The sequence below is a fragment of the Malurus melanocephalus genome, unplaced genomic scaffold (genome assembly GCF_030028575.1).
Source record: "Malurus melanocephalus ecotype Western Australia unplaced genomic scaffold, MMel_1.1 scaffold_93, whole genome shotgun sequence".
Taxonomy (NCBI): Eukaryota; Metazoa; Chordata; class Aves; order Passeriformes; family Maluridae; genus Malurus; species Malurus melanocephalus.
In genome coordinates, this window is record NW_026623325.1 from 1,560,315 (window position 1) to 1,587,740 (window position 27,426).

The following is a 27,426-nucleotide window of genomic DNA, read 5'->3' on the forward strand; positions in this document are numbered from 1 at the left end:
CCTAGTTCACCCTGCACTGCTGCCAAAGAAGGTCCCCCATGACCCTCAGCCTTTGCTGTGTGAAATCACAGACTGCTCTTAGGCACTCTCCTCTCACCTAAATTAACTGTATTCTCATATTTTGTTTCTCAGCACAATCTTCCACTCTGAAGRGAAGGGTGGTAATTTTTTGTGAAAATTCATTTTGTTTTGTTAGCAAATAAATTCATATTTGACACAACATCCGCCAYGTCTGCCAGATTGGCAGGGGTTTTCTTTCTCTGCTCTGGCTCCTTTCCTCCTTGCTCTATTTTTCCCTTCCAGTACTCTCTTAATTTAGACTGGACCCTCCTGTAACAGAAAGTTAGTGACTTGCTTTGGGTGAAACAATTTATACATCAGATTTATTGTCTTCCTGCTTGGATGTCCATCTTGTAATGTCTTCCACATTCAAGTCCATCCAAGTTTCTTTCTCTCTTTCTTCCTCTTTACTTTGAGCTTAGTGTTTTGAAGGAGGTTGATCAAACTGAGCATTCTTGTGAATTTGAACTTGGTTGCCAAGAATGTGAGTGATTCATCCCCGTGTAAGGAAAAGTGCTGGCAATAAAACATTCCCCATTCCCCCTTTTTTACATGTAAAATACTGTTACTGCTCAAAACAAGCAGATCTTTCTATGCAGAACAAAGTGTTACCCTATTAACTGCACACTAACTAGAATTCTTAAGATACCTTTAAGCTCTATTCTTAGAAGGAAATATTACCAGCAGAGGCTTTGAAAGTGATGAAATGTAAATTACAAGTGCTTGTAAAGCACCATKAAATGGTACCTTGCCTCATATCCTTCGCATTGTTACCTTACCCTCAGCAGGGCCAAATTCCAGCAGTTTTTCCTTTGCACTTTTGTTGTGGATATTTTAAGAATCCTCCATGGAAATACAAAATAACTTCAGGGGAGAAATGTGTTATTTCCTTGCATGAGGACAGTGCAGGAGCTGAATCAGCTATTCAGTGAGAGGAGTTTAATGTCCCAGTTTGTTCCCTATGGCGGTGCTGGTGTGGCAGGACAGGCGAATGCCTCRACTCAAGCTCCCTGGGGATCTGTCATGTCCACATTCCCTGTGCAAGGACACCCTGCCTGCACTGTGCCTGTCTCATTCCTCTTCTGCTACAGTGCTCCAGTGAGTGAAGGTTTTCATATATTCATCAAACAGCGAGCCTGGCACACTCCTCCCCTGGAAGTCAGAGGGCTTGTTATAATTTGTCAGTCAAAGAAAAGGTGATTTGGGATTAGGTATGCATTGTTACAGTCAGGAAAGAGGATTAATTTTTTTTCTGGGAGTCTTTTATAAGCTATGACATTAGCAAAAGACTGCATTGCTTGTTGTCATAGTTTTGGCTTTGGTCCTGACTGGGCCAGGAAATGGCGTGCACGAAGTATAATTCCCACATTTCAGCAATGCCCCTGCAGCCTTGYTCCATCAGTGACACACAGGTAAGGGCCAATAACACTTGCACCTGATGTTTTTCAATCTTGCCAAAGACCAACTGCTTTCAAGTACCTTTTCCCATCTATTATCTCTGTCAGCCAGCCACTGACAAAGCCACTCACAATCCTGGTGGCTGCGATCATGGGAGTGATGTCCCAGCAAGAAGCCAAGACCCATTCAGGCATCCTGAATAAACTGTAAGATCTCCTGCAGTTCAGCTGTCAGCATGTGTACAGAGCTAACAGAGCTGTATAACTCACATCCTTCAAGAGAGCAGGAGGAGGATGAGCTTTAGAGCTCCCAGGAGCAGATGCACARCCCATTCTTGTCAGCCTTTCACCACTGACACCACCAAAAATTACCAACCTAAGAAATGAGGCTCAAAGAATGTGGGATGAAAAAGCATTCACCAAAATCCAGGCATCCCTGAGTGCAAATGCAATTAGAACTTCTCCATGACTGACCAAAAATTTCATCTGTCATCTAAAAATATAAGGTAAAACATGAAATGCCTCCATAGGCCAAATCATTTGCATCTACTGGCCACAGTTCAAAGAAAAACTACAGCCATGTTGCACAAATACAGAAATCTTCCCACTTCGTTTACAGCCCAAGATGGACAGACACTCATGAATCTCTCATTCTGACTAGTCTTCATGGTTTCTAATCAGAAACCAATTAATAAATTCTATAGTGTATCATTTCATCTTTGGTCATGGCGAAAATTCTTTCTGAATCTCATTCCAAGTGACTGAAGCATGTTCGAGCAGCAACTCCATATCTTTCTGGGTGAAGCCAGACCCRAGACTGAAAGAAGCTCTCAGCAGCCAGACTGCTGAACTTCAACAACATTTTAAGATCTAGTCCATACTGGAGAATCTGTGGCTTAGAATTCAGCAATGACTGTGCCCTGTGTTCTTAATATTTCACTTAGAAATTTTCAAAMCTTTGTGCTTAGTAATTGCTCACCKCTAACAGGCAGGGAATCTGTCCATATCTCTGGGGACAGAATTCTTGTACTTTTTGGACTTGAGCATTTCAATTCATTCCATATAATGGAGTCTCTTTCTAGTATTTGGTTGTTTGAAAAATTTGAGATCTCTTTTTAAAGGTAACTTTGAATCATTATCACTTTATCTTTTAAAACTTTGAACACYTGCATTAAATTGGTGTATCAGCTGGCAATTATTATGCCTTTACATTCCTTAAGCCCAATGAAATAGCTTATTTTATCTTGCTTCACATTGAACAAATGTAATCTAAGGGGTATAAAAGTGCCATTTCTCCTGCTCTTCCATGCCCTGAAGTTTTATAGAAATTATTCTGAATTATTCTTAGCTTTGTAACAGGGGTAAGAAAACATAAAACTAACTGTGAAGAAGGGTCAACCAAATTTTTTTTTCCTATTCACTTCCTTTTAAATAGCTTCTGTCCTCCTCCTTGTTCATTTACAAGAATTTCCCCCCAGCAAGTCTATAAGACACTTATTTATTTTTTTGACTGCTGCACTTTATTGTACAACTTGTGCTCACAGCAATATGAAATATCACAGTCTGTCAYGCTGTCATATAACTGTCACATCATACAGCCCATCATTTGGAAGCACCAGGTTTGGACAGAAGGCATCTTCTGACTCCAACTGAACCACTGCAAGAAGGATGTCTTTAATCACCATCTGGCCCACTGATGTGCTAGCACAGCTGCTTGTGTGAACCCTTCCTCAGCCAGTCGAGACAAGAGCAGAGGGATTTTTATAAACTCTTTAGGTATGAAGCCTTTGTTAAACTGTTTCATTGCAAAAACCCTATGGCAATAGAGAGAACTCACCATGACCAATTCTACCAAGAAAGCTGATGGGGTAGGAACAGCAAGCAATGTAAAAGCAGTGATTTGTTTCTGCCAGCACCCTGGGCAATGAGTGCACTTCTTCCCATACCCTTATTATCACTCATCTACGATCCCGATGGGCCTTCATTGCTATGCAGCAAGACTTCCTACATTTGCAATTTCCACAGCACCTTCTGCCATGTGCAAAATGGAATATAATACAGCTAATAATCTGCCAGTGGTACATAGAGAGATTATCTTTTCTTGGTCCAAGGAATAGGTGTGCACAAGTTTTTAGGAACTGTGTGCGGGAGCCAAAGTGGTTTTGCCTCGCATTATGCCCACAGCACATTCTGTTTTACTGGCACTATTCCTGCCACTACCATTAGGATTATTTCAGTGTTTCCACTGAGTACTGTGTCTCTGAGGAGCTTATGGTAACCAATCTGTCAGAATTTATTCTGGACTCAATCATCACATATTGTAAACTCCCAGTGATGGGCATTTCCTTTCTTAAAAAAGATTGTTAGAGTTAGTTGRTATCGCATAGCATTCAGAAAAGAATTTGGTTTTTTATTGAATTAATCAAAACATTGTGGGTAATTTATTACAGCCAAAACATTTTCATTAAGTAAGTAAGTGGCCACTCGGAAAAAAAWWAAMCMSMAARGRAAMCMAAARGRRRAAAARAATTGTGTTTYCTGACCTTCTTGTTGARACACAAAAGGTATTTCTGCAAGGCAGCTGAGCTCTCTCAGGGTGCTGAGGTTTTGCTTTGTGCTTGACAAGGTCTGCCACATGGAACTACTTATTCTGGAGAAAAGTTTTGCTGTTTATGACGATGTTTCTGGAGGTAGGACACGTGATGGCTTACACAACATCATCCTTTCTTCTGAAGGATACATACAGCTCTCATAAACCTTCTGCAGGGCTCTGTGAATCCCAGAATTAAGTCAGACAAAGCACACCTCTTACTGGGGCTGCCCAGAGAGGATTTACTTGTCAACAGTTCCCTCATCATTGCAGGATCAGTGTGAAATGCCACAGACATGGGAGATCTTTTGTGTTGAGATCCATCATACTGGGGCAGAAAAGAGAGAAGAAATATCTGTTCTCGGCATGCAGAATGCATCCTTATCCATTTACTATTTTGAATAGGAGCAATGTGTGCCACAGACTGGAAACTTCTGGTAGTGTACGGCAAGCTGAAGAGATGCATAGCCAGGATGCTGCATATAAAATATGTGTATGTTGGTACACTCAGTTGGAGTTTCCTTCTTCTGGAGAAAAAGTATTTTAATATTATTCTTTCATGGGAAAGGAAAATAACAAATATTTGGGGGAAAACTGAAATAACCATCAACCTAATCTGTTAACACTTACTCATGGAAATGTTCCCACCAAAGCATGAACAGGAATGTATTTATCTGATGGAGACACTCGCCCCCTTCTCAGACTTTGGTGTGGTGTTCAAGGATGGGATCACATTAATCCAGGAAGCAGGCAGGGAAGGGATTTGTCTGCACAGGAAGCGTGGAAGACAATATTAAGGACATCTCTTCCAGCTGCTGATGTTGTGATGGAACATGCTGGCTTTGCCTTGCAGAGCACTTGGAGGATAGTGCTGTTGCCAYCAGAGCAGCCAGCACAAGGGCAGCAGGTCAGGCAGCCTCTGTGTCCCCAGGGAAAATCGGTTCACTCAGTRTGTGGCAGCAGCATCTGCAACTGGGGAAAGCACCAGCGATTAAAGTAACCTTCACACTGARTTGGTTTCTCACCACTGCTTCCTGTAGTGGAGCTGCCCCAGTGAAGGAAACCCAGGAAATATGGCTCCCAGGAAGTGCAGGCAGGGACCCATGCTGCTGACCTAACTATCTGCAGTGAATTATAGGCTGACCAACTTCCAGTGTTGGTAGTACTCTCTATAAAACACTTCTCATACACACAGTTTACAAAATTTCCACTTATTGAAATGATAACCCATTTAATCCTCCCTGACAGTGTATGAATGTTTTTGTACTGAGGTAATTTCAGACAAACAGTAGGGGGCAAATCAGCAATCTATGGTAGAGTATTTCCCAAGTTATAAAGAAGTTTATTACCCTATTGTGTGTCTAAAATTTCTGGAATATTGTAGCAGATGTATTTTATAGAGAAATAACAACATGTTTTAATGAAATCCAGGTTTAGATTCTGGCAACATTTCTTCCTTAATTTTATATTTTGTAACCCAGTCTACRACTCTACCAGGAAAAATCAATAGAATATTTAGTACACCTCAGCATCTCACCTTCATGGATATTTGTATGGAGAAGAAAATATCCCTATATGACAGACCTATCATGACATGAGTTACTTTTTCTTTACTTGAARCTGAACTCTGTCTTTCTCTGTTGACAATCACAAGTTCCAGTTTGCTCTGATCCCTTCCAGATGAAAATCAAGTAGTCATTACACTTTTTTGCTGGCTCTCTCTCACACAACCTGTACTCTCCAGCTGGTTTAGATTGTGAGCAGTTTTGCACTGGATTGGCCTGAAGTGCTGTGGCTTTCCAGATCCCTCCTCAYACTGCTCATGGGATGCAGGCAGGGTCACATCCTGCATCCTTTCTTGCTGCCCACCGTGAGAAGCAGCACCCTAAGGAAAACAAGATAGATCCCCACTGTTACCAGCTCACATGTCCAGAGTGTGTGGCAGAGCTCAGGAGCACTGTGGACATCCTTCTAAATCCCTTGCATGCCCAGGTGCCCAATCTTAGTCTCAGATGATTTCAGATAAATCACAGGGTTTTGGGTTTTTTAATATTACACTTCAGTCAAGTGTATTTGCTTTGTGAGAACATTTCTAACACAGGAGAAAGCATCTCTGACAAATTTTATTTCTTTCTCAAAAGTATGTGGATGCTGCAGGTTTCTGACAAACTGCTGTAGGTATCTAAAATGAACAAAAGTAACAAAAGTAACAAATATGAATGATAATGCTCATGTGCCTAAAATTTTATTCTCCAAACAATTTTTTCTGAAACTGAAAATAAGCATCCTGAGGATACTCTTCCAGGAAACAACTGATGTGGAATAGTTCCAGCAGAATGGCAGAATGATAACATTTGGCAACATAGCAAACCACTTTCAACTTCAATCAAGTTCTTACACTGGCAAGTACGAGGCAGCTTGTTTACAAAGCAGAGCAGTGACTGCCTTGTGTGTGCTGCCTGTGTCCCTGGAGGAGCACAAGGCTGCACAGCCTGACTGGCACTACCATCACATTAACAATTAAATAATTCTGCAATATTGTAGAACAGTAAATCATCTTCAAGGCATTTTCTAGTCCTTCTGATGACTTTAAAAAAAAAAAAAAAAAAAAAAAAAAAAAAAAAAAAAAAAAAAAAAAAAAAAAAAAAAAAAAAAAAAAAAAAAAAAGAAGAAGAGAAAAACATATATGTAATTTCTAGACAGGTACAGATTCCTCCCAAGTAGCTAAGTCTCGGTACTCATGAATCAGGATGCTGCCTCAGGGGTCTCTGCAGGCTTTACACATCCAGTCCCAGAGTGCTTTTCTACTTGCTGGCCCTGCCAGTCTGTCCTCCATTGACTCGTTCACCTGCTGCCTCACGGGGAGGTTGAACAGGACCATTGAAGCCCAAGAGTTATGGTACATTTTGTGAGCCCAAATCATCTAAATTCAAACCAGAGGACAAAAACTGAAGCTTAAATGAAAACAGTGTCATTTCCTAGTAGCATTACTGGCTTCTTGAAATTCACGCCAACAAAACACAGGAAATTAAAATGCTGTAGTAAAATCTACTGCACACAGAGCATTCTGAACATGAATACTTACACATGACATCACCATGACACAAAATGTCGGAAGTACCAGCAATCGTTTTTGCAAAGAAATTGTACCTGTGTTCTTCCTCCACCAGTAAAAGCTGGATTGCAATTGAAACTCACTCAGTTTGTTGTAAAGGTGTTTGGAAGTTGATTGGGCTGTTGCCAGAACAGGTACTTGAACTTTCCACAATAAGGATAAAGACTGAGTCCTCTATCAAACAGGCTTTATGGGACACACATACAATCATGAAAAATTAAGGAGCTGTATGTGGCCGTGGTTAGAAASAACTCAGAAACAGCCAATAAGCCAAAAGTCCTGGAAAATGGGACCTGGAAGCAGTATGCTGCTGAGGCTAATTCAGTTTCCTTGAACTCAAATTCAATTCACTCATGGGTCTGAAATATTAGGAGTTCCTTATTCTGATCATGTTATCATTTTTCTAGTTTCTTAGAGGTTTGCCTCAATGGTTGATATCCCAGGCTCAGCAGTCCCCTAACTTTCTGTATCTTCCCAAGGACATTTGTTATTTGCTACTATTTTTCCAGTCCGCCTAGAAAGTCTTAAGTTACCCCATACCAACTGCTCCTTTTGTTTTTCCGTTTCAGTTGCAACTTAATCACAGCAGGTGTTTTATAGGCCAATGGGCTCCTTGACCCACAGTGCCCTTCTCTGAAGGGCTGTAGCACCTTTGCTCAGTCCCATATCCTAATGGCACCAACTCATTCATACCTGTCCTAAATGCCCCAACAAACAATTCAGTTTGCTATTTAAATAATCACTTCCTTAAGAATATGTRTTAACAATTCTCAAAGAGGCAATTCACACCTCCAAACCACTTGTCTCCTGCTCTACAGGCATTTACAGCTGAAAAACGTTTGAGTCATATTTTTGGCCTTACCAACAACAAAGGCTGGAGACTTGCCCCTATGCAGTCTTACTCTGCCTCACTTCCTCTGTGAGGAGCTTCCATTTTCCTTACAGCATACCCTATATGTGTTTCTGTGTACATTTTTTTGCACAGCACACAGTGTCTCTGAACTAGCAGAGGGACTTCTTGCCCCACAAAACTTAAGGAAATACGAAGGGAGAGTGAAGCAATCAGCCATCTCACTGCCACTGAAGGGACATACCCTCTTCCATTCCTATTTTCTCCCTCCACCTCCCAGCTGTTCCTGGGCATGCACTTCCCACCACTCACCTTGCATCAGATCTAGCAATCGTGGAATCAGTTTAGAAGGTGCCAAATGAAACTAATTGATGGAGAACTGAACCCCCACTAGGCAGTTTTCTGTTAAATTGGGGAACTGAACTTAGTTTTGGAAGCATCTACGGAGAGTCATGCCTGGCAGAAGGGAGGGAAAAACCCTCAAGTGACTAAGGACATGCAGTGGGAGTGAAATCCCCCTCCTTTGGCAAAAGCAAACAGTTGGACCAACTAYAGTGCATGAAAGACTTCAGCCTAAACCTGTGGGAACTCAGTTTATGGTGTTTTGTCTTGTTTAACCAGACAGCCCTACCCCGAGTAAAACCTGCAYTCTGCAGTCACATCACTGCATTTTCATTTCCAAATAATTTTCAACCTTCGCTTCCAAATACRTAAGAATCTAAGATTTTAGACTGAAAATAAATTGTCTTGATACAGTTAATGCATAATAAATTAATTAATCCTTTAATTTACCTAAAACTCAGGCCTATTAGGGTAATTTTTCACATAAATAAAGTRCTCCACAAGTTCTAGCAAAAGGAACTACCCAGATTCATAACAGAATCGTGCTTTAGTTGTCACAGCTGTTCCTTTACAATACCTGATTCTAGACATAAATTCCTAGAAATTCAGAAATGGTAGTTTACACACTGAGCCCAAAGTGTGTATTATCATGGCAGATATAATTAATTTTAGCAGAGTAATAAACTGTATTGTTGCCTGGGAAATCAAATCCCGCAAATGGTGGCAAGGCTGAGTCATCTCCTATGGTAACGAATAATGATATGCTATAACTTAATGTAGATTACAAACTGTACAACACTATCCAGACTAGTAAAAAAGGAAGTTAACAAAAAATGAGGGTGAACTCTACTAGGTTGCTGCTTCTCTCATCTTGTATTTGGTGYGCCATAAATCAACATTTTAAACCACATATTGTTGGTTATATTAGAGTTGTTAGGAAAATTAATCCACAAGCACCAGAGGTTTATGTCCAAAAAGGAGACAGAGGAGTCCCACAACTTTATTCATGAATAAAGGGAGAGGTCATGGGCATTTCCCATGGGGTCCCTCAAATTCATAGAGGATGCAGCCTCCTTTTATCCCAATTTCCCGGCCGCAGTTCCCTCTCTCTTTCCCCATTGTCTGAGGTACTTGAAAGTTACAGGCTCCCCGAAATGCCTGATGAAACCCCCCTTTCTATCATGCATTGCCCCCTTTCAATATACATCTCTGTGTCTCTGCTCAGGTAGTCTATTAACATAGACTGGGGTAAGCCAATCAGTAGAATTCCTACGCAAATCCTTCCTATTGTTTTTTTCTATCTCCCAATATCAGCCTTATCTCACCCCAGAGTCAGTCTGTTTGTAAAGACACTCCCTTCTCATTCCTTTCAGAGTGAACTGCAAGAGCTTTTTTTTTTTTTTCTAGTATGGACTCATAACCCTTTTTCTTCTTTATTATGTACATAGAAACATCATATATGAATATATTTTTATAATAATTGTCTCCTTTTATATCTTTATAATTTTTTCCATTTTAAGAAATAAATAATACCTTTGAAACATGCATCTACAATGGTCGCAAGACTGAAATCAAACCATCACATCTCCCTTAGAGAACAGGTACTTCAACACTTATAATACCTTAACAAGCACCTGATTCTTTCATGGTGCAGAACTTATTGTACTCACTGCTGGTGCTAGAGTTATACTTGGGGCAGCAGCCCAAATGCACCCTGAACTCCCTGACTGCGAGAAGTACATTGCACAATGGGGACCCTGAGACACAGCTCCAGTGAGGCACCTGCTGTTCTCTGTGGCAAGCACCAACAGAGAATTGTGTGAGTAGGGCAGGCACACTGCAATAATGTAGAATCAAATATGGCTTAATGGGATGRTTAAGGGGTGGCAGAATGTGTCACRTGAGGACAGRCTGGGMGAGCTGGGATTGTTCAGAGAAAGGGTGCACTGTGTGGAAATACTTGACAGGCAGAAGTGAAGACTGACGGCCAGGCATCTCAGCGATGCCCAGCCACAGAATCAGAGGTAAAGGGCACAAACTGACATAAGAAATGAACTTTTTTTCGTTGTTTTTCTATTTTTAACTGCAAAGGCAACTGAGCACTGGAGCAGGTTGCCCAGAAATCTCCATCCTTGGGCATACTCAGATTCTACTCAGTCTTGGCCCTGGGCAAGCAGCCCTTGCTGATCCTCCTTAGGGCAAGGACTTGGACTGGGCAGCCTTCTACAGACCTCGCTTCCAGGCACAGCAAATATTTGACTCGCTGATATTTGATTATTTTGCACCTGCAAGCACATACRCTTCTGCATAATTTTACAGAGAAACTTAACTTTGCTTTACTCTCAAAATGAGAMATAAATTCCCAGCATCCGAGGAAATAACTTAATTGTAAATTCTGTRGAAACAACTGAACCCCTCTCTACCCACCGCTCTGAGTAATGAGCAACTCTCGACATTTAAAAAAAGCTATCACATCAGAAACACGCATTTTGTATTCTTATATAGACACTATATATTCCCGCTTGTTTTGTAAGACACAATCACAGACTTAAATTTAACCTAATAAAAGATTCCACTTGTCCCGTAAATGGGAAGCGTATGCATTTGACCTTTCCCTAAATGTAATACCAAGGGAAACTAGACTCTAAATAGCTTTCCCGCTAATTTATTTCTCCCTGCTGTTACTTAGAGCGGCTGATCGCACTCTTTCCGTACCTCAGCCTCCCGTCCAAGCCCGTCTCCCTGAGGGCGGGCGGTGCCTCAGGCGTGAGGGAGGAGCCCCGCCGGGGCCGCGCCCCGCTCAGCTCTCGCGAGATGGGCAGTGAGCGGCGCGACAGCCGGGAGCGGCGCGGCAAGATGGCGGTGGAGTCGCGGGTGACGCAGGAGGAGATCAAGAAAGAGCCGGAGAAGCCSATCGACCGCGAGAAGGTGTCCGGAGTGCGGGGTGGTGGTGTCGCGCCGCTTCTCCGGCCGCTCCAGGGCGGGCAGCGAAGGTTGGGGGGAGTGGGGAGCGTTTGATGACGACGTGGGGCCTCAGGCCTGGGGGGGGGGGGCGTGGCAGACGGCCCCTCATCCTGATCCTCACCCCTATCCCGATTCTTACCCCTGTCCCAATTCTCACCCCCGCCTCGCAGACGTGCCCACTGCTGCTTCGCGTTTTCACCACCAACAATGGGCGCCACCATCGTATGGACGAGTTCTCCCGCGGCAACGTGCCCTCTAGCGAGCTGCAGATCTACACCTGGTGAGTGACATCTCAGCTCTGCCTGGCGATGGCAGAGCGGGGCCTCGCCTGGGCGCCAGGTGCCAGAGGGAGCAGGAGATGTGGAGGAGTTCTTGCCGCCGCTGGAGTGGAGCGGTTCTGGCTGTGCCTGGGCAGCTGAGAGGTGGTATCTCTGGAAGCACAACTTTGGCTAAGCGCTCGTTGCTGCGACCTGAGACTTAGTGTCGCTAATTGTGCTGTTACTACTGCATGTAATTGGTGGGCTGTGTTGTGGCGATGGTTATCACAACGCATCTATTCAGCACAGAGGTTCTCCTTTAATTTTGTTCCAAGAATCCCGTTTGTCCAGTAGAAACAGTTGTCCCAGAAGGCTTGAACTGTTGTGTGAATGATTTGTTGGTTTAACTCAGACCTTCCTATGAATGGAGTAATAAGTGTTCTTTTTGCGTGGCCAGGTAGCAGTGCTTTAACAGAGAGCTGCCTTTTATTACTGTCAGATTTCTTTTGGAGAACTGCATCAGTCTCCATGGCAAAACCGTTAGGTTTTGTTTGTAGTATTTTGAATAATGCCTTTGAAAAGGAATTGCTACTTTTTAAACCTTCCTTTGGCTTCATCACCTTTGCTGGAGTTGAAACTCATACGTTGTGCAGTTGAATAAATCCATTTTTGTGGCTACCAAAGCTTGCAGTTCTAATTTACTGAAGTGTAATCTATGGACTCTGTCCAGGCTGTTGGTGTTTGCCATTTGCAGAAGTCTGAACAGGCATTGTCTGCYGATACACTGCTCCTTGGTTGCACAGTCTGTATAATTTGAGACACTTTAGTTGCAATGATTGAGTACTTTTGTTCTTGAAATTCCAGACATGAGCTTTATGCTTGCTCTGGTTGAAGTCTGGRTAAAGGAGTGCTGCCTGCTATGGCAGAAATGGAAAACCCTTTTTTTYCTGCTTTTCTTATATTTTCTCTAATAATAAACTGTTGTAATACAGATGCTAGCTTAGGTGAGGAAATTCATACACTGTGCCTTGTATGAATGCTTTAATGCATTAAAAATTAAATAGATTCCTGCTCTTTAAATGGTAACTCTTCAGAGAGACCTGGAAACACAGATATTGAAATATAGAGGTGAGATCTGTCTGAATATCACAATGAATCAGACACATTTGCACTGGAGCATGTCGCTTCCAATGTGTGGTAAGTGGTGAATTCTCCCAGGTATTACAATCAATAACTAGAGTGACTTCAYGTCCCTTGATTGTTCAATCAAAAAATTTATTGTCTGGCATGTGCGGTTTTGGAATCAATGGCTTTCTATGTAGCTGAAATGTAACAACTTTGGGTGTGGACACAGATTATGCCAAGGCAAAGAAACATAGGGTTAAGTTGTAGCAATGTGTTGATTTCATCTTGAATATCTTGGGTAGCTGTTTTTGTTTTTTACTGTTCCTTTGAGATTGTGAAGCACTTTGGTTTGTTTGCTTAATCTAGGATGGATGCAACTCTGAAAGAGCTGACCAGCTTAGTGAAAGAAGTTTACCCAGAAGCACGGAAGAAGGGCACGCACTTCAACTTTGCAATTGTTTTTACAGATCTCAAGAGGCCTGGCTATAGGTAAATGGCATCTCTTTTCTGAGTTAATAGAATACTTGGGGCACCAGAGCAGTAAATTATTCTCCAATAATACTGATTTAAAAGTTCAGAACCCACACACACTTTTGAAGTTATTTATAATGACCACTAAAACTGTTTGTAGTGCTTGTTAATGTGTTCCCGAAACAATAYCTGTGTGCTTGAAGGCTTTGTTTGCAGTACTGGCAACCAGCTGGAACGTGGTCCTCCAGCTTGAGATAATGCTTTGTTCCTGGTGGGTCTCACATCTGAGTTACAGCAGTGATCTTGCTGCAGGTGTTTCTCTTCCAAAATGGCATAAGCTAGTCTTTGTCAGAGTCCAGTGGATATAACCTGCTCTGAAATCTTGTGCTTTGTATGGAAGGGGTGAGAGGTTCGCACTACTATTTAACATAATAGGGTAGAAGGCTCCCTTGCCCTCTACTACTGCAGAGAAGTACCACCGTGTCTTGTGTGCATAGTCACATGCTAAGTACAGTGCAGGGAATGGTATGGCAAGGGGGTTATGARCCCTTGCAGTTCCTGTTTTGGACATCTGGAGAGATTGGCCACTTGTAACTGACTTGCCTTTCCTCTGCTACTCACAGGGTGAAGGAGATTGGCAGCACCATGTCGGGCCGKAAGGGCACAGATGATTCCATGACATTGCAGTCTCAGAAATTCCAGATAGGAGACTACTTGGATATAGCAATTACTCCTCCRAATCGTGCCCCACCCCCATCAAGCCGTATGAGACCTTACTAAACCTTTGTTTCTTTGKATGATTCTATTCTGTTTACTCCTACTTGCTGTTCAAAAGCAGGCTTATTTTTTTTGCTTTTGTTGCTAAGCACTGAAAACAAAGCTGAGCATCGTGAAAAAAATAGTTAATTCTTAAACCTTCTCGTTTGTGTAGAAGAAACCCTATTAGCAGCACCATCATCCTGTCCCTGATTGTTATAGTTTGAATAGTCAATTAATGTATCCAGTGTTTTAAAGACTTACCTAAAATATGACCAGGAGGATTACAGGTGTTCTGTATTGTTTGAAATAAAAATTGATGTTATTAATCTTTTGATCGCTTCGTGATGTATCAATGTTTGAGGCTGCTGTGTTAGAGCTTATTAATCAAGCTAGGGGTGTTGAGGTTGAGGGTGTTTAGCAGTCAGCTTCTGGAATCTGAAAATGGAGGAGGGGGTAGCTCAGGGATCTCAGTTGTCCATGGGCCAAATGGAAGACTGCTGTGTGGTGATGCCTGGTTCCTTGAGCAGGATGAAGAACTGGTGATCCATCTCAGCAAAGCAGTGCTGGGGACTTAGCTCAGTGCTTGTTGGCCTATGTCACTGSAGGGGGAGACGTTGAGATGTGTGGSTGCCTCTGGTCTTCTAGCAGGGGCCAGCTGTTCTTGGCTGATGGGGAGTGTCCAGCTGGTCCAGGCAGGACTAGGTGCTTGGTTTCTGCACGTTGAGCCCCTGTATGCTCAGAGCAAGGCAAGAGCAGGAGTAGAAGCAGTAATTGCTCATTAGAACCTCCACCTTCCTCATTCAAGGCCTSAGCAGAGGCTAGGACTAAAGTAAATGTTTCCGTTTGCTGAGGATGAAAGTGTGCTTTGTGTCATGTGCTGGGATCTGTATGTTTTTGGTTTTTTTTCCCTCTCCGGTTTCCCTTGGTTTAGTATAGTTTGAGGGATTTTAGGTTCAGTTTGCCCACGGCTTAACCCTCTTCTGTCCCCATTCTCTGGCTTCTGAGTTAGGGAGTTGCAATTTTAGTCTTCATGAATGTGTCTAATTCACAGAGTTGCCTACATCTTGAGTCACTTTTCCGAAAAGTGCTCCCCACCTTTGTTTTAAAGAGAGCTCAAGACACTTATAAACATTGCTTATAAAGGACTCAGCCTAGACGTGGAACTGATTTATTGCTGCCAGAGGTGGTATGGGTGGGATGTTTTTCCATGGTGCAGTTACCTCTGGTGTGAGGCCATGCTCCAAATACTGCTGCTATGAGGAACCCAGGGACTYGTGTGTTACCAGGGGCAGGCTTGCTCAGGGTGGGGACACTTGACGGACCTGGAAGACAGAAGAGCAAAGGCCACTGCTCATCTGTCCTGCAAAATGAGTTCAGTGAGTAACCAGCATGTAATTACAGAATGCTACAGCTCACACCAAAGGGAAGGACAAACCAGCCATTAGAGGTACACAGGAATATGGGCATTTCCTCAGTTTTGTGTCCTGTTTTTTGCTTTAATTGCATTTAAGGATAATTCTCTAAATGTAGTCACTATGTAAGGCAATAGCAGCAAGTGAGCCTGTGTCTGTGACTCAGCTGCTCTGGAAGGCAATGTGGCTTCACTGCTGGCATGGGAGACATGGCCAGGGAAGGCTGGTGCCTGCCCAACTGGCAGAGAAAAAAAGCACCTACTGGTTTTGTATGTAGTGGTCCATGAAGCAGAATGGCCAGGAAATAAACATGCATAACTGCCTTCAGCAGCAAATATTTCATTCAGCCCTTGGGCAAGGGGTGAAAGGGAAGTGAAAGCTGTCACCAGCTAATCTCTTAGTGCACTGGAGGGAATTCAGTCACCATAACCTGGTTGTGCTTGTCTCTGAAAGCTACTATAAGAGTTGAGGAGGGATGTTAATCCCTAACAAGAGCCAAATATGTAGAGCACTGTGGTTTGGGGAAATTAAAACATGGTCTTCAACAGTGAGCAATCCTGTGTACTCAGGAAGTGGTGTAGACAACACTATATCCACATTTGTCAATCCACAGGATTTTCTTTGTATGCAGCAATTTGATGACGAATTTCTGACCCTCATCAAGGCAGCTGGATATGTTCCCTTTTCTTTGTTGGATGCTTAAAGCCCTAAGAGAAACAACTTTGTTACATGTCTACACTTTGAATAGCAACCACTCCTCCAAAGTTTATCTCCCAGCTGAGTAAGTAGAGAACAAAGATGACAACTCTCTAGAAAAGGTTTCCTGACTTTGACACTTCTCAGAGGTAAACCCCACATCCAGCAGCTCAGACAGCAGACAGCTCTTATGTCCTGTCCCTGCCCCACCAGGGTTACTACACGTACCCCACCTCCCTTGCAGGTGTTCCTCCAGGCCTTACCTTCTCCCTGTCCTTTCTCAGAGGGCCATTTTTCTCTGCCTCTAACTGGTTGCAAACACCCATATCACTCCTGCAGGTTTCCAGCCCATGTTTCCTGGCCTCYGGCTGCAGCAGCAAGCCGTGGAAGTCTGGCTCTTGCTCTGTAGTAAGAATACTTTGTACCTTTCCAAGGCCATGAAATTCCAGAGCCAACATTTACCCCACCAGTGCTTTTAATTTATGAAATAGCTGGACCCAAGTCTGGTTTTCACTCTCTGAAGAGGAAGGGTAGAACAAGTAAGTGTTCTTATAGCGGACACCAAGCATTTGAGACAGATTTATTTATTATCCAAAAGTTTTAATCAGATTCACAGACTAACACATTAGTACATACATTTCATCAGAAATTAGCATTTTCAATGACTGTGCTCAGGTCAGAACTAGCAGAAAATCACCTTCTCCAGTTAATTTGATGTATGCTTATCTTGGAAAATTACTGTAGTAGCAGAAAAAAAGGCATCTTTACTTGTTAAATTTTAACCAGGACAAGTCTGTCTAAACAATTGAAGAAATACTTGTGGGCATCTGTACATGTTTGCATATCTTGAAGACTTAAAAAAAATAGAGCTGAATTGAGAAGAACATCCACTTATCCACATCTCCTGGGACCTTCTCATGTATTGCATGTTTGCCTTCATATAAATAACAGAATTTCAGTCATCAACTGAAAGACAAAAGCTAGGAGCAGTCCTGGAGTCAGAGGAATAGCTGACACTGGAAACAGCAATTGGCTCCAAMCAAGGATACTTAGCTGTGTCTTCTAGTGGAAAACAGTGAAAGCGCTGGTAGAAAAAAATCCTGGTTACTGTGATAAAAGAGTGCCAAAGAGCTCTGAGAACTTCATCTTGGTTAGCAACTACAGGGGTAGATGTGCATATTTGAAAGCGACACCAGGACTGAAGAGAACACACACAGCAGCAGCAGGAAAGGAAGCAATTACCTACACGGCTGGCAGCAAATTCCTCMAGTAGTTGAAGACACACATAACAAGTATCAACTGCACATTTTCAAGTAACTCAAAGTGGGGACAGAGTCACCCTCTAGGGCTACAAAGAAACCAGATGCATAGCACCTGATACTATGTTGATGTACATTAAGAAACTGCCTGGAAAATGCCTGTCTGCCAGAGGGGTAATAGTCTGATGCAAGAATGCGTCAGCTACTTCTCAGCGTTGCAGAAAGAACTAGCTAGACACACAGAAGTGCTTTAAACTGTAAAGCAGGACTTACTCTGCCAGTATAAAAAAAGGCTTGTCTCTGTTGAAGATACCAAATACTGTTGAAGTACCAGACTTCAACCTCAGACCTGACACTATGTAGACRGTCACCAGAACAGCCAGAGAAGTCCACTTCTTTGAGCAATATACAGGACTTTGSTTTTATTACAACCTAACTGCACACTCTGTAGCCTACTGCAAATGTAATCTTACACAACAAACAACTGAAGTACTACCTTGTATATGAATCTGTATTCCTCCCTGAAGTRTAACATATTTAGAAACCCTCAATTCATTTTGCCAACAATGTCAATAAAAAATTTAGAACAAGTTGTTAGTTCAAACAAGTTTATTCATATCACAGACAAAGAATTTTTCTCTATTAAAAAAGATTTTTCTTTGTATAGCTTTCTTTTTCCTCACCAGTTTTTCCTTTTGCTTTTTRACTTATGATTTGGTGATAAGATCCACAAATATGAAACAGTTTGAACACAGTCTTCGGTTTGATTTCAAAAGTTTGGCTTGAAAACTCCACGATATCCTCTGAAAATACCCAGATGARTTAATGAGCTTATTTCAATTGTATTTTGAATTAAAAACAGACACAAATATTGAAAACTTGTCTTTTTTATCTTGGCAACAAAAAACAGATGGTTGGCTAAAGTGACATTACTGAAATGGATTCCAACTCCCAAGTATAGTAAGATACCAGCTTTTATCAGTCTCACTCTGGGTTGTTGTTCTTGGCATGTTCCTTGAACCTTTAAATAACCAGTACAGATTCTATGTTTAACAGATAATCAACAAGCGTAACATTTATTATAGTGAATCAGGAATAGCTACACTGCGATAAAGTTATCATAAAAACATCTTTATATTCAAATTGATTATGTATTTTATAAAACTATTATTCAATTGTTCTCAGATTAGTTGTACTTCTTGTAGCATTGTATTTCAAATAATTTTCTCTTTGCCARAACAACTGTAAAATCACTTTTCATTTAGATACTTTTCTCCACGTTTTGTTGCCTAAATTTACTCAGAAAGCATTYGCTGGTGCTTTGATTGCCACAAAGCAAAGTACACCTACAGGTAAACCTACAGTAAAACTCTGCCTTCCATTTTTTTTTTTTATTTGTGAGGATCCAATCATACCATCAACTATAATATTTGATCTTTACAAACAGGTAGTCAGATACCGAGATGCTATGTCAGAACCCATTTAGTCTCAAAGGCAAGAACTGTTATTGTAGTTGAAGAGCTAGCAGCTGCATGAATTTATAAGTGGATTAAAACCTCTTTGTAGCTCCTACAAATGAAATCACTTAATCAAATYTGTAAAATGTAATCATACCTGTTCTCTTTGTTGCAATAATCAGTGGAATCACTTTCATATCTTGTAGTTTTTTCCACCTTGGTCCCCATTTCCTTGGTGTTAGAGAAGTCTACCTTATGATTATATTGAGAAAGAATCTATGGGAAACATTAAAAGGGAATAAAAAGAATTACTTAGGAACTCCAAACAGATGGATATAGATAGAACTAGGCCCTTTCAATTTTAGTACTCTTATATTAAAATTAGTTAATGAAAAATAAAATCATATTAGCTAACCTTTAGGACATCATCTGGTATCCTTGTTATTTCTGGAGGGGGAGGAGTATTGAGTAATTGGTCATAGTGTTTCAATTTYGGAGGAGAAGGGTCCTCAAAATGTTTAAGATACTCATCAGAGCTCGCAGTAAGAGGAATTTTGTCCTCTTTGTATTGYGTATTTTTTGCATCATCCTTTGTCACTGACTCAGTCTTCTCCCCTGGTTTTACCTGCTGCAGCAAAAGAGGTATTAAATGYCTTCAGTTAATTTACTTATGTTAGGTAAAGTATTTAGTAAATGTTCTTAGAGAATTACAATCRGAACTTTTACAGCGACATAAGAAAAAATAGTATTGGAAAAGAATCCCAAACTGACATTTTAAAAACTGCTTATGGCAAAGCATGTGAAAATGTACATAATTGCTATTTACTACCTTAGCTTCTGCTTTTAGCCATCTTGTTTGAAAATCTGGACACTGTGGWGTTGCTGTATGACTGGGAAGAGGCAGTTCCTTTGTCTCTGGTGACCTTGACAAGACAGTACTATTTGTTTTGGAAGAGACCTTCCCATCAGGAGTACAGAGCACAAATACCATAGGGGAAGCCATCCAGTCAGCTGCTGATATTAAGGRTGAGTGAAATAAAAATAAAATTATGTATGTACACACACACACATACACACTATTACCAGTTCCAGTTCCATTTTCTAAAAATCTGTATAATTTTAATTGATATTTTGATCCATCCAAATTACAGTATTCCTTAAAACCAGCAAATAAAAAAAAAAAGTCATTCTAGTCCCACACCACTGAATGTAACTGGAAGAGCCCAACTTAAAWCAGCATTGCTTTACCTTCTCATTTACCCAATTGTCACTATGTTTGTCCCAAGATGTTTAYAGATTTTTAAAATAACCTATTTCTCCTCTCAAAGAAGATTTAGCATCACTCTTCAAAGTCTTAAATTATGGTCTTTCTGCCCCTTTCTTTCCTGTCTTTAAACAAATCTAATAGGTATTCTCAGAAAAAAAGGCCAAGTTGGCAAAACAGTATTTTTATTTCAAAAAATTAGGAGCAATTACAAAATGATTAATTTCTCTTCACAATTCCAGTTGGATATGAGTGAAAGAATCAGGAAACATTTATCGGAGTGAGAAATCTTCCCAAAGAAGCCATTAACAGTTTTTAGACATTAGTATTCATGCAATGACTGGGCCTGAGTTAACTCTATTGAACCAGAAATACAATTTAAGCTTACCATGTGTTTACAATGTGTTCACACACACATTCTATAAAAATGCATACGTATATTAATTTCATATATTTTAAACTTACCAYTCTCAGCTCTCATACTTGATTTTGATGCAGGAGTAACCATGATTTCCCTGACTGTCATTTCTGGCAAATTTCCTCCATTATTGTCTCTTTTAACCAACCTGAAAATCAAATCCCAATCAGCTCTCAAGTATTATGAAGAAATCTCAATTAAAGAAATATTGCCAATCTGATCACTTTTCTAGTATTCATTCACAAATATGTAAGTAAAAAATTAATTTTCTCAAACAGAAATTTTTATTGATTTTCTCCTCTATGATTCTACTTAAATTTGTAGTATGCAAATATTCAGTCCAGCCACAGATTATCAAATACACTGAGATTTCAATCCAAGGCATTAAGAAAAAACCAAACGCAAACCAAACAACCAAAAAGATATCCAGGGTAGGACAGATGCCCCAGATGGTCAATTTGGTGTTGAACTGCCTGTTGCCTATAAAATTCCAAAGAACAAGAGGAAACCTTTTCTGATTTTAAACGARTAAGAGTCTTGTGAAAACAAAAAGATTTTTAATTGAATTTTTAAGTTTAAATAAGATTATTTATCTTAATCAAATACTATAGAGCTTTAAAGTAATTTTATTAATTACATGACAATTTAAAGGGAGAAATCCCAAAATTCTTTTAAAATAAAATCTAGTGATTTCAAAGTGACAAGCTATTTAATATCAATTTCATAACACTGGAAACAGATAATTAATGATAATTTTAATAATTTAAAAAATATTTTTTCCTRTGCAAGATATTCTATTGGAAAAATGATATATGCAGTTAAGAGACAATACAAGGCAAAAAGAAGCTTACCTGACATACAAAACTGTGTATTTRAAGAAAATTATTTAAAATGTTAAAAGAAGTTATCTTAACTATGATAACCAGATTTAGAGCATCTCTACAAAATGTCTAAGCTTAAAAAAAACCCAGAAGAAAACAGTATAGGCAGTAAATGAAGCAGTATATTTTACTTAGATGAACCCATCTCAGACTCTGAGTTAAATAAAAAGTCAGTTATCTCTGGAGCTTTATAGATAGTTGAAACCATATGAATTTTAGTTTTTACAATTAGTAGAACCAGTAGAATTTTCGAAGTGTTTTCATGCATATGATCCTTGTTTTCCAAACAATTTCTCTAAATATCAGATATTTAGGTACTGTCYGCTTTTAAAATTGAACATATTGCAAATACTAACTATAATAACATGACCTATTAACTAGGTACTCTATACCTCACTGCTACAATTATTTTTCTCTAGATTTTCATGGTTCTAATTATAAAGGAGTCTTTTCAACAGAAGATTGGAGCAAAAGCAGCAAAGCAGCAACTGGTGGGACTTACGTAAAAGACAATACAGTGCTTCTATAAATTTACTAAATGCTTTACCCACCTGTTTTCTGTTTGTATTACTAAAGATTCTGAGACCTCTAAACTGCCTTTGTAATATCTATGCCCCCCAGACCCAAACCCATGGTTAAGGAAGGCAACAGATCACATTGTGTTTTCCCCTTTGTAAATAYATTGCACATGGAAGATTCCTGTGGTGCAGTCAAGGCAAGGAGCACATCAGATGTATTTTGTGTCAGCATTTGGCACTGCAATGGTACATGAAAAGACATAGAGTTAAACAACACAGGGCCAACCAGCTGAGAGATAACAATCATCCTGAAGACAAAGCAAAGGGTGATAGCRGCAAGAAATCAGTACATCAAGAAGAAAACAGAGAAAATTTGGCAGACTAAATCTGAACTTACTTTTTGATTTTCTGAGAAGTTTTATGAATAAGTGACATCGTATAATCTTCATTCATACACACGGTATGTTCACTAATGCCAAAGTGTTCAAGTTTTGGTGTTACACATTCATAATCATCCATCTTTAGCCTACATTTCGGWGTTACGGGCAAAGCACGGGGTGTTCGCAGTTTTGAGGGAGTCTCATTCTTTGAGTTGAGTACGAGAGTCTTTTGTTGATTTTGTGCATTTGATGTGTGCTGTGCTTTCACTGCACTCCAAGGCCTGGAGAAAGCGTATTGTGAAAGACCAAAATCRGAAAGCTGGAGGTTATGCAGTGGGTCTTTGGGCAACGGTGGCTTCTCASTACTAGTGGAAAGATGAGGTACATCATTTGCTTTTTCTCCATAAGATTTATTCTGGACAGACACTGTGGATTCACTAACTTCTTCCTCTACTTCTTAAAAAAAGAAATGAAAAAGAAAAAGTCAGAAGTTTCTGTTGAAAGAATTTATAAAATAAATTGGGACACCTCTCCAGTATTCAAWTTTTTTTACTTGTTATTGTAAAAARATAGATTCATTCTTTCRCTTTAAAGTATTGAACCTGAAGCTAAAACAGATATCAAAAGCTTATATTTATAGCTTAGCCTGTTACAAGTCACATATTCACTGAATTTCACTCTGCTGGTAAATATTTGTAGGGAAAATGAAATTCAAACATTTTTACACAAATGTATTTTTATCCCTGCATGGAGACGAAAAGCTTTTGGGGAAAGAGCAAAGGCTGCACACAGTACTATAATACTCATTCTTCAGAAGAGCAGTATTGAAGAAAGGTTATGAGGCAGCAACTAAAAACTTGTGAAAAAAGATAGTCTTTCAGATAACAAGRGTCCACTGCAAAAGTATGTGAATGTATAATTTATACATTTTTGGAGTTAGAGAAACCAAAACGCCCCAAAACGTTTGTGCATTTCTGCATGATATAGTAAGTGAAGAGCAATGAATCTGGTGAAGTGTCTGGAGCACAAGTCCTGTGAGGAGCAGCTGGGGGTGTTTARCMKRGAGGAAAGGAGGCTCARGGTGGACSTTACCACTCYACAACTGCCTGAAAGGAGGSTGYAGCCAGGTGGAGGGTCAGGCTCTTCTCCCAGRCAACAGGACAAGAAGACAYAATCTTAAGATGTGCCGGGGGAKGACAYCAGGAAGAATCCATTTTAGGTTGGACATCAGGAAGAATCTTTYCACAGAAAGAGTGATTAGATRTTGGAATGGACTGCCTGGGGAAGTGATGGAGKCACTGTCCCTGGAGGTGTGTAAGGAAAGACTGAACGTGGCATTCAGTGCCGTGGTCTGGTTGACTTGGTGGTGTTYAGCCACAGGGTGGACTTGATGATTCAGAAGTATTTTCCAACCTGACTGATTCTGTGAGGGGGTAGCGGGGGGAGGCTATTTAAAGTTATATACCTTCTGGTGTGCAGTGGTATTATGTATTCAGACACACTTAACTTAAAAATACCACTTAAAAAATAATTTAGCCTTGTAGCTCTGTTTGGAGACTCTTTTTTAAAAGCAAAGAGACTATATGAAGAAAGGTRCTATAAAAATCAGAGCCTTCTGCCCTGTCTGTGTAAAACAGCTACAGTAGCTTAACCTGGACATGAATATGGTTCACAACCATAATTTTGTTCTGTGTAATGACTAGATAATGTTCAGGGAAGGTTAAGACTCTTTGAGGACTGATTGGGCCCTCAATACCAAAGGAGTATGTGTAGTAGCAACAGCTGTAGTCGTTTGGCACATTGGCACTTTAACTCATTTGGCACATCTGGATTTTTCAGACAGGTGTGTGCTTTCTTTAACTGGATTAAAGACCTCCTTCCCCTCCAATGATAAGGCCACTACTGCTTGTTACATGCTACTAATTACTGTACATTCTTGTCTTGTCCCATTTGTTCTGCAAAACAGACATTTAAAAATTTTCTCTAAGGTGATTTAAGTTAATGAAACCATCACATATGAATACAAACCAACTGAGGTGCATCTCCAGTAGTTTCTCAGGCATAAGAAGCTGAAGCAGCATAATTCCCTGTATTATGAAAACATGCTTGCTAACATGTTTGCTGAATATAATTATTACTGAAAAAAATCCAAAATCCAACACACACTAACCTTTTAAAAGCATGCCAGGAGATCTACTTTCAAGTGTTTGTATTTTGATTTATTCTTACTGCACCAATCACAACAAAATCTTTTACCCTCTGGATATTATTATAAAGCAAATAACATAGACGTACTTGATCTCTTAATTAACAGAAAAAAACCACATAGCTAAAGAGAAACGTTTTATAAAAATGATATTTTTCTTCACATRCTGCCAGAAAATATTACCTGTAGAGTCTTTGACATGTGGTTTGTAGCCATATTTCTGGAACAGCTCTCTTATTTTTCCAAGATCYGCTGCATTCCTTTGCATCAGTATTTCACTTGCCTTCATAAACTCATGAATTGTTTGTTTTTCAGAGCAACTCYTACCAAGACTGGCACTAACATCATCCTTTGGGGACAGAGAGGAGGAATGGAACATAGAAATACTRGTTTTCAAATCATCACATGATAGTTGTTTATATTTTGGGAGTAAGTATTCGACTGCAATTCAGATGAAGATAGGCAACAAAAGTAGGTCTTTTCTRTATCTGAAAACTATCAGGTACATATATATTCCTGATGTTCTGTAGGTATAAGGCATAAATGTATAAAAACTTATAAAAATTAAACCATGATGACAGTTCACAATATGATGACTGCTTTCTGGTAATCTTGCATAGAAAAATATATGCTTTTACTCTAGAAAAATATCAGATAACAGGAATTGGTTTGGAGTCTTGATCCATATGTACAAGGAATTAGTGCAGAGCAGAAGGTAAACCTCACATTTATACCACTCTATTTCTATACTTGTTCATTTATATAACCCATTTTTCCTACTTCTGTATAAGAAATAGACAACTTTTTTCATGAGTTTAACTGAATGGCGGGAGGTACTGAAATTTCTGTGAAGATTGATTTTATTCTAAAGGCAGGTCATGGAAAACAAGCAAGCTCATCTTTGGTGGGAGCTGCTGCTCCTAAATTGTACTCCTCTTACTTTGGCACAGCTACAACTTCCCTGTAACCTTTGTTCCCTGCTTACCAAAATGACAATAGTGACTGCAAACTAATAAATATTGCTAAACCTACTTTGAGTCACCTACAAATTTTAAGGCACTACCCCAATACCCATGGCCATTATGAGGACTTGGAGGTGAGTAAAGGTAAGGGCCACAACTGCTCACTAATGAAGTTGAATTGTGGCTTAATGATCAAAACAGAACCTTAAGCTTACAGAACATGCACACACACACAATTTTTCAAGAAGKAAGTGAATGAAGACATTACCTTTTGAGTCTTGATTTCACAATAGAGGTCATGCAAGACTGTTGTTGGAGATTCATCTTCATAGTCTTTGAGATACATGTTCACATAAGAGAGTTTGGAAAGTAAAAAGTGTGTCTTAGTGTTTTAGTGTGCAAGTGACATTCTACACGGCAATGCAATTTCCTGTATTAGYGGATGAGAGGCTGGACATGAGCTGTCAATGTGCACACACAGCCCAGAAAACCAATCCTGTCCTGGGCTGCATCCAAAGCAGTGTGGGCAGGGAGGGAMTTCTGCCCTCTGCCCCTCTGCTCTARTGAGACSCCACCTGCAGTGCTGCATCCAGATCTGGGGTCCCCAGCATAGGAAGAACATGGACCTGTTAGGGTGAATCCAGTGGAGGGTCATCAAGAAGATTAGAGGAATGGAGCATATCTCCTAMAAGGAAAGGCTGAGAGAGTTGGGATTGYTCAGCCTGGAAGAGGCTGCTTCAGGATAAACTAATTACAGCCTTCCAGCACCTGAAGGGAGCCCACAAGAAAGATGTAGAARGACTTTTTACAGGGCAAGGGTGAATGGATTCAAGTTAAGAGAGAGCAGATTTAGATTAGATACYAGGAGGAAGTTCTTTGCTGTGAGAATGGTGAAACACTGGAACAGGTTGCCCAGTGAAGCTGTRGATGCCTCACTTCTTGAAGTGTTCAAGGCCAGGCTAAATGAGGCTCTGAGCAACCTGGTCTAGTGGAWTGTGTCCCTGCCCATGGCAAGGGGGTTGGAACTAGGTGATCCTTAAGGTCTCTTCCAACCCAAACCATCCTATGTTTCTATGATRTTAGAGATACTGCCCAGGCTTCCACTTTAATGTTGCAGCTAAAACTGTAGAAATTAATGTATAGCAGATATTGATAAAAMAGGTAGGTCCCTGGGCTATGAAGAATTACTTAGGTTAAAATTTTATTCTTGAAGAACTTGCATGACATTGAAAAAAAGTGATATAGACACCAGTGAAAAACACATACCAACAGAAAACTGAATTCTTCCACYGTATTTGCAGTGGGCAGATGCATTGTTCACTTACACAACGCAACAGTCATTATTTTTTTTCCCCTGGAAACTAAGGCTAATGCAAATCGCGTAAAAGAGGGGACCTGCTCCGTGACAAGACACTGCACAGAGATAAACAGAATTAGCAGCCTGAGCTGTCTGTGSAGGCAAAGGACACGCCCTGCAAATGTTTTCCTATGTCGATCCACGAAAATAAGTAGAACCAAGAACGCGCTTCTCATTTCATCCCGCGATTCCCATTCATCCCTTGCATCCTGTTTTTCTCCGTGATAAAAACTCAGCCACACACCCACAAAGGAGCTCAAAGAGACAACGATACGAGGAGGAGCCCAAACAATTCCCAGAGGAGCAACTCCCAGGTTCACCCCCGGGCCCACCAAACGCACTGGCAGAGGAGCACGGCGGGACAGTGGCAGGCGGGAACGCAAAGCGAGCAAGGAACCCCGAGCAATAATTGCGAAGCCAACAGACCCAGGCCCGCCGCCCATGGTCGCGGGCTGCGCTTACCCGCGTCCTCCCGGCGCATGGCCCGCTCCAGCTGCTTCACCTCCTTCTCCACCGTGAGGGCCAGGTCCCGCAACTTGCCGAAGAAGCCCCTGGTCACGTCCATGGCTCCGAAGCGGGGAAGCGGAGCGCTGAGGCAGCGGGACCGGGGCGGCCCTGAGGGGAACGGAGCGGMACCGAGCCCGAGCGGCCCGAGCCGCGCTGCGCGCGCCGCCGACAGCCTTCAA

At 40.8% G+C, this 27,426-nt stretch overlaps 2 protein-coding genes across 8 annotated transcripts; one reads left to right on the forward strand and one right to left on the reverse strand.

Moving 5' to 3' along the window:
* Positions 1-11,161: 11,161 nt before the first annotated feature.
* SAP18 (Sin3A associated protein 18) lies at positions 11,162-14,264 on the forward strand. The gene is made up of 4 exons (XM_057368525.1): positions 11,162-11,282; positions 11,489-11,598; positions 13,067-13,189; positions 13,795-14,264. The coding sequence occupies exons 1-4, from the start codon at positions 11,169-11,171 to the stop codon at positions 13,949-13,951; spliced, it is 504 nt and encodes a 167-aa protein (XP_057224508.1). The 5' UTR covers positions 11,162-11,168; the 3' UTR covers positions 13,952-14,264.
* Positions 14,265-15,087: 823 nt separating this feature from the next.
* Positions 15,088-27,416, reverse strand: SKA3 (spindle and kinetochore associated complex subunit 3). 7 transcript variants are annotated; one of them, XR_008965495.1, is made up of 11 exons: positions 27,203-27,415; positions 25,652-25,716; positions 24,605-24,770; positions 22,233-22,671; positions 20,484-20,584; positions 19,584-19,768; positions 19,170-19,382; positions 18,912-19,030; positions 17,981-18,100; positions 16,302-16,555; positions 15,099-15,252 (listed from the first exon to the last, which is right to left on the reverse strand). XR_008965495.1 is itself a non-coding variant. In XM_057368517.1 (9 exons), exons 1-9 carry the CDS (start codon positions 27,303-27,305, stop codon positions 18,067-18,069), a joined length of 1,425 nt encoding a protein of 474 aa, XP_057224500.1. In that variant the 5' UTR covers positions 27,306-27,415; the 3' UTR covers positions 16,261-18,066. The 7 variants fall into 7 exon arrangements, 1 of the variants encoding a protein (XP_057224500.1); XR_008965498.1 differs by having other exon boundaries at positions 15,088-15,252; positions 16,302-18,100; positions 19,170-19,379; positions 27,203-27,416; XR_008965499.1 differs by having other exon boundaries at positions 15,089-15,252; positions 16,302-18,100; positions 22,233-22,665.
* Positions 27,417-27,426: the final 10 nt, after the last annotated feature.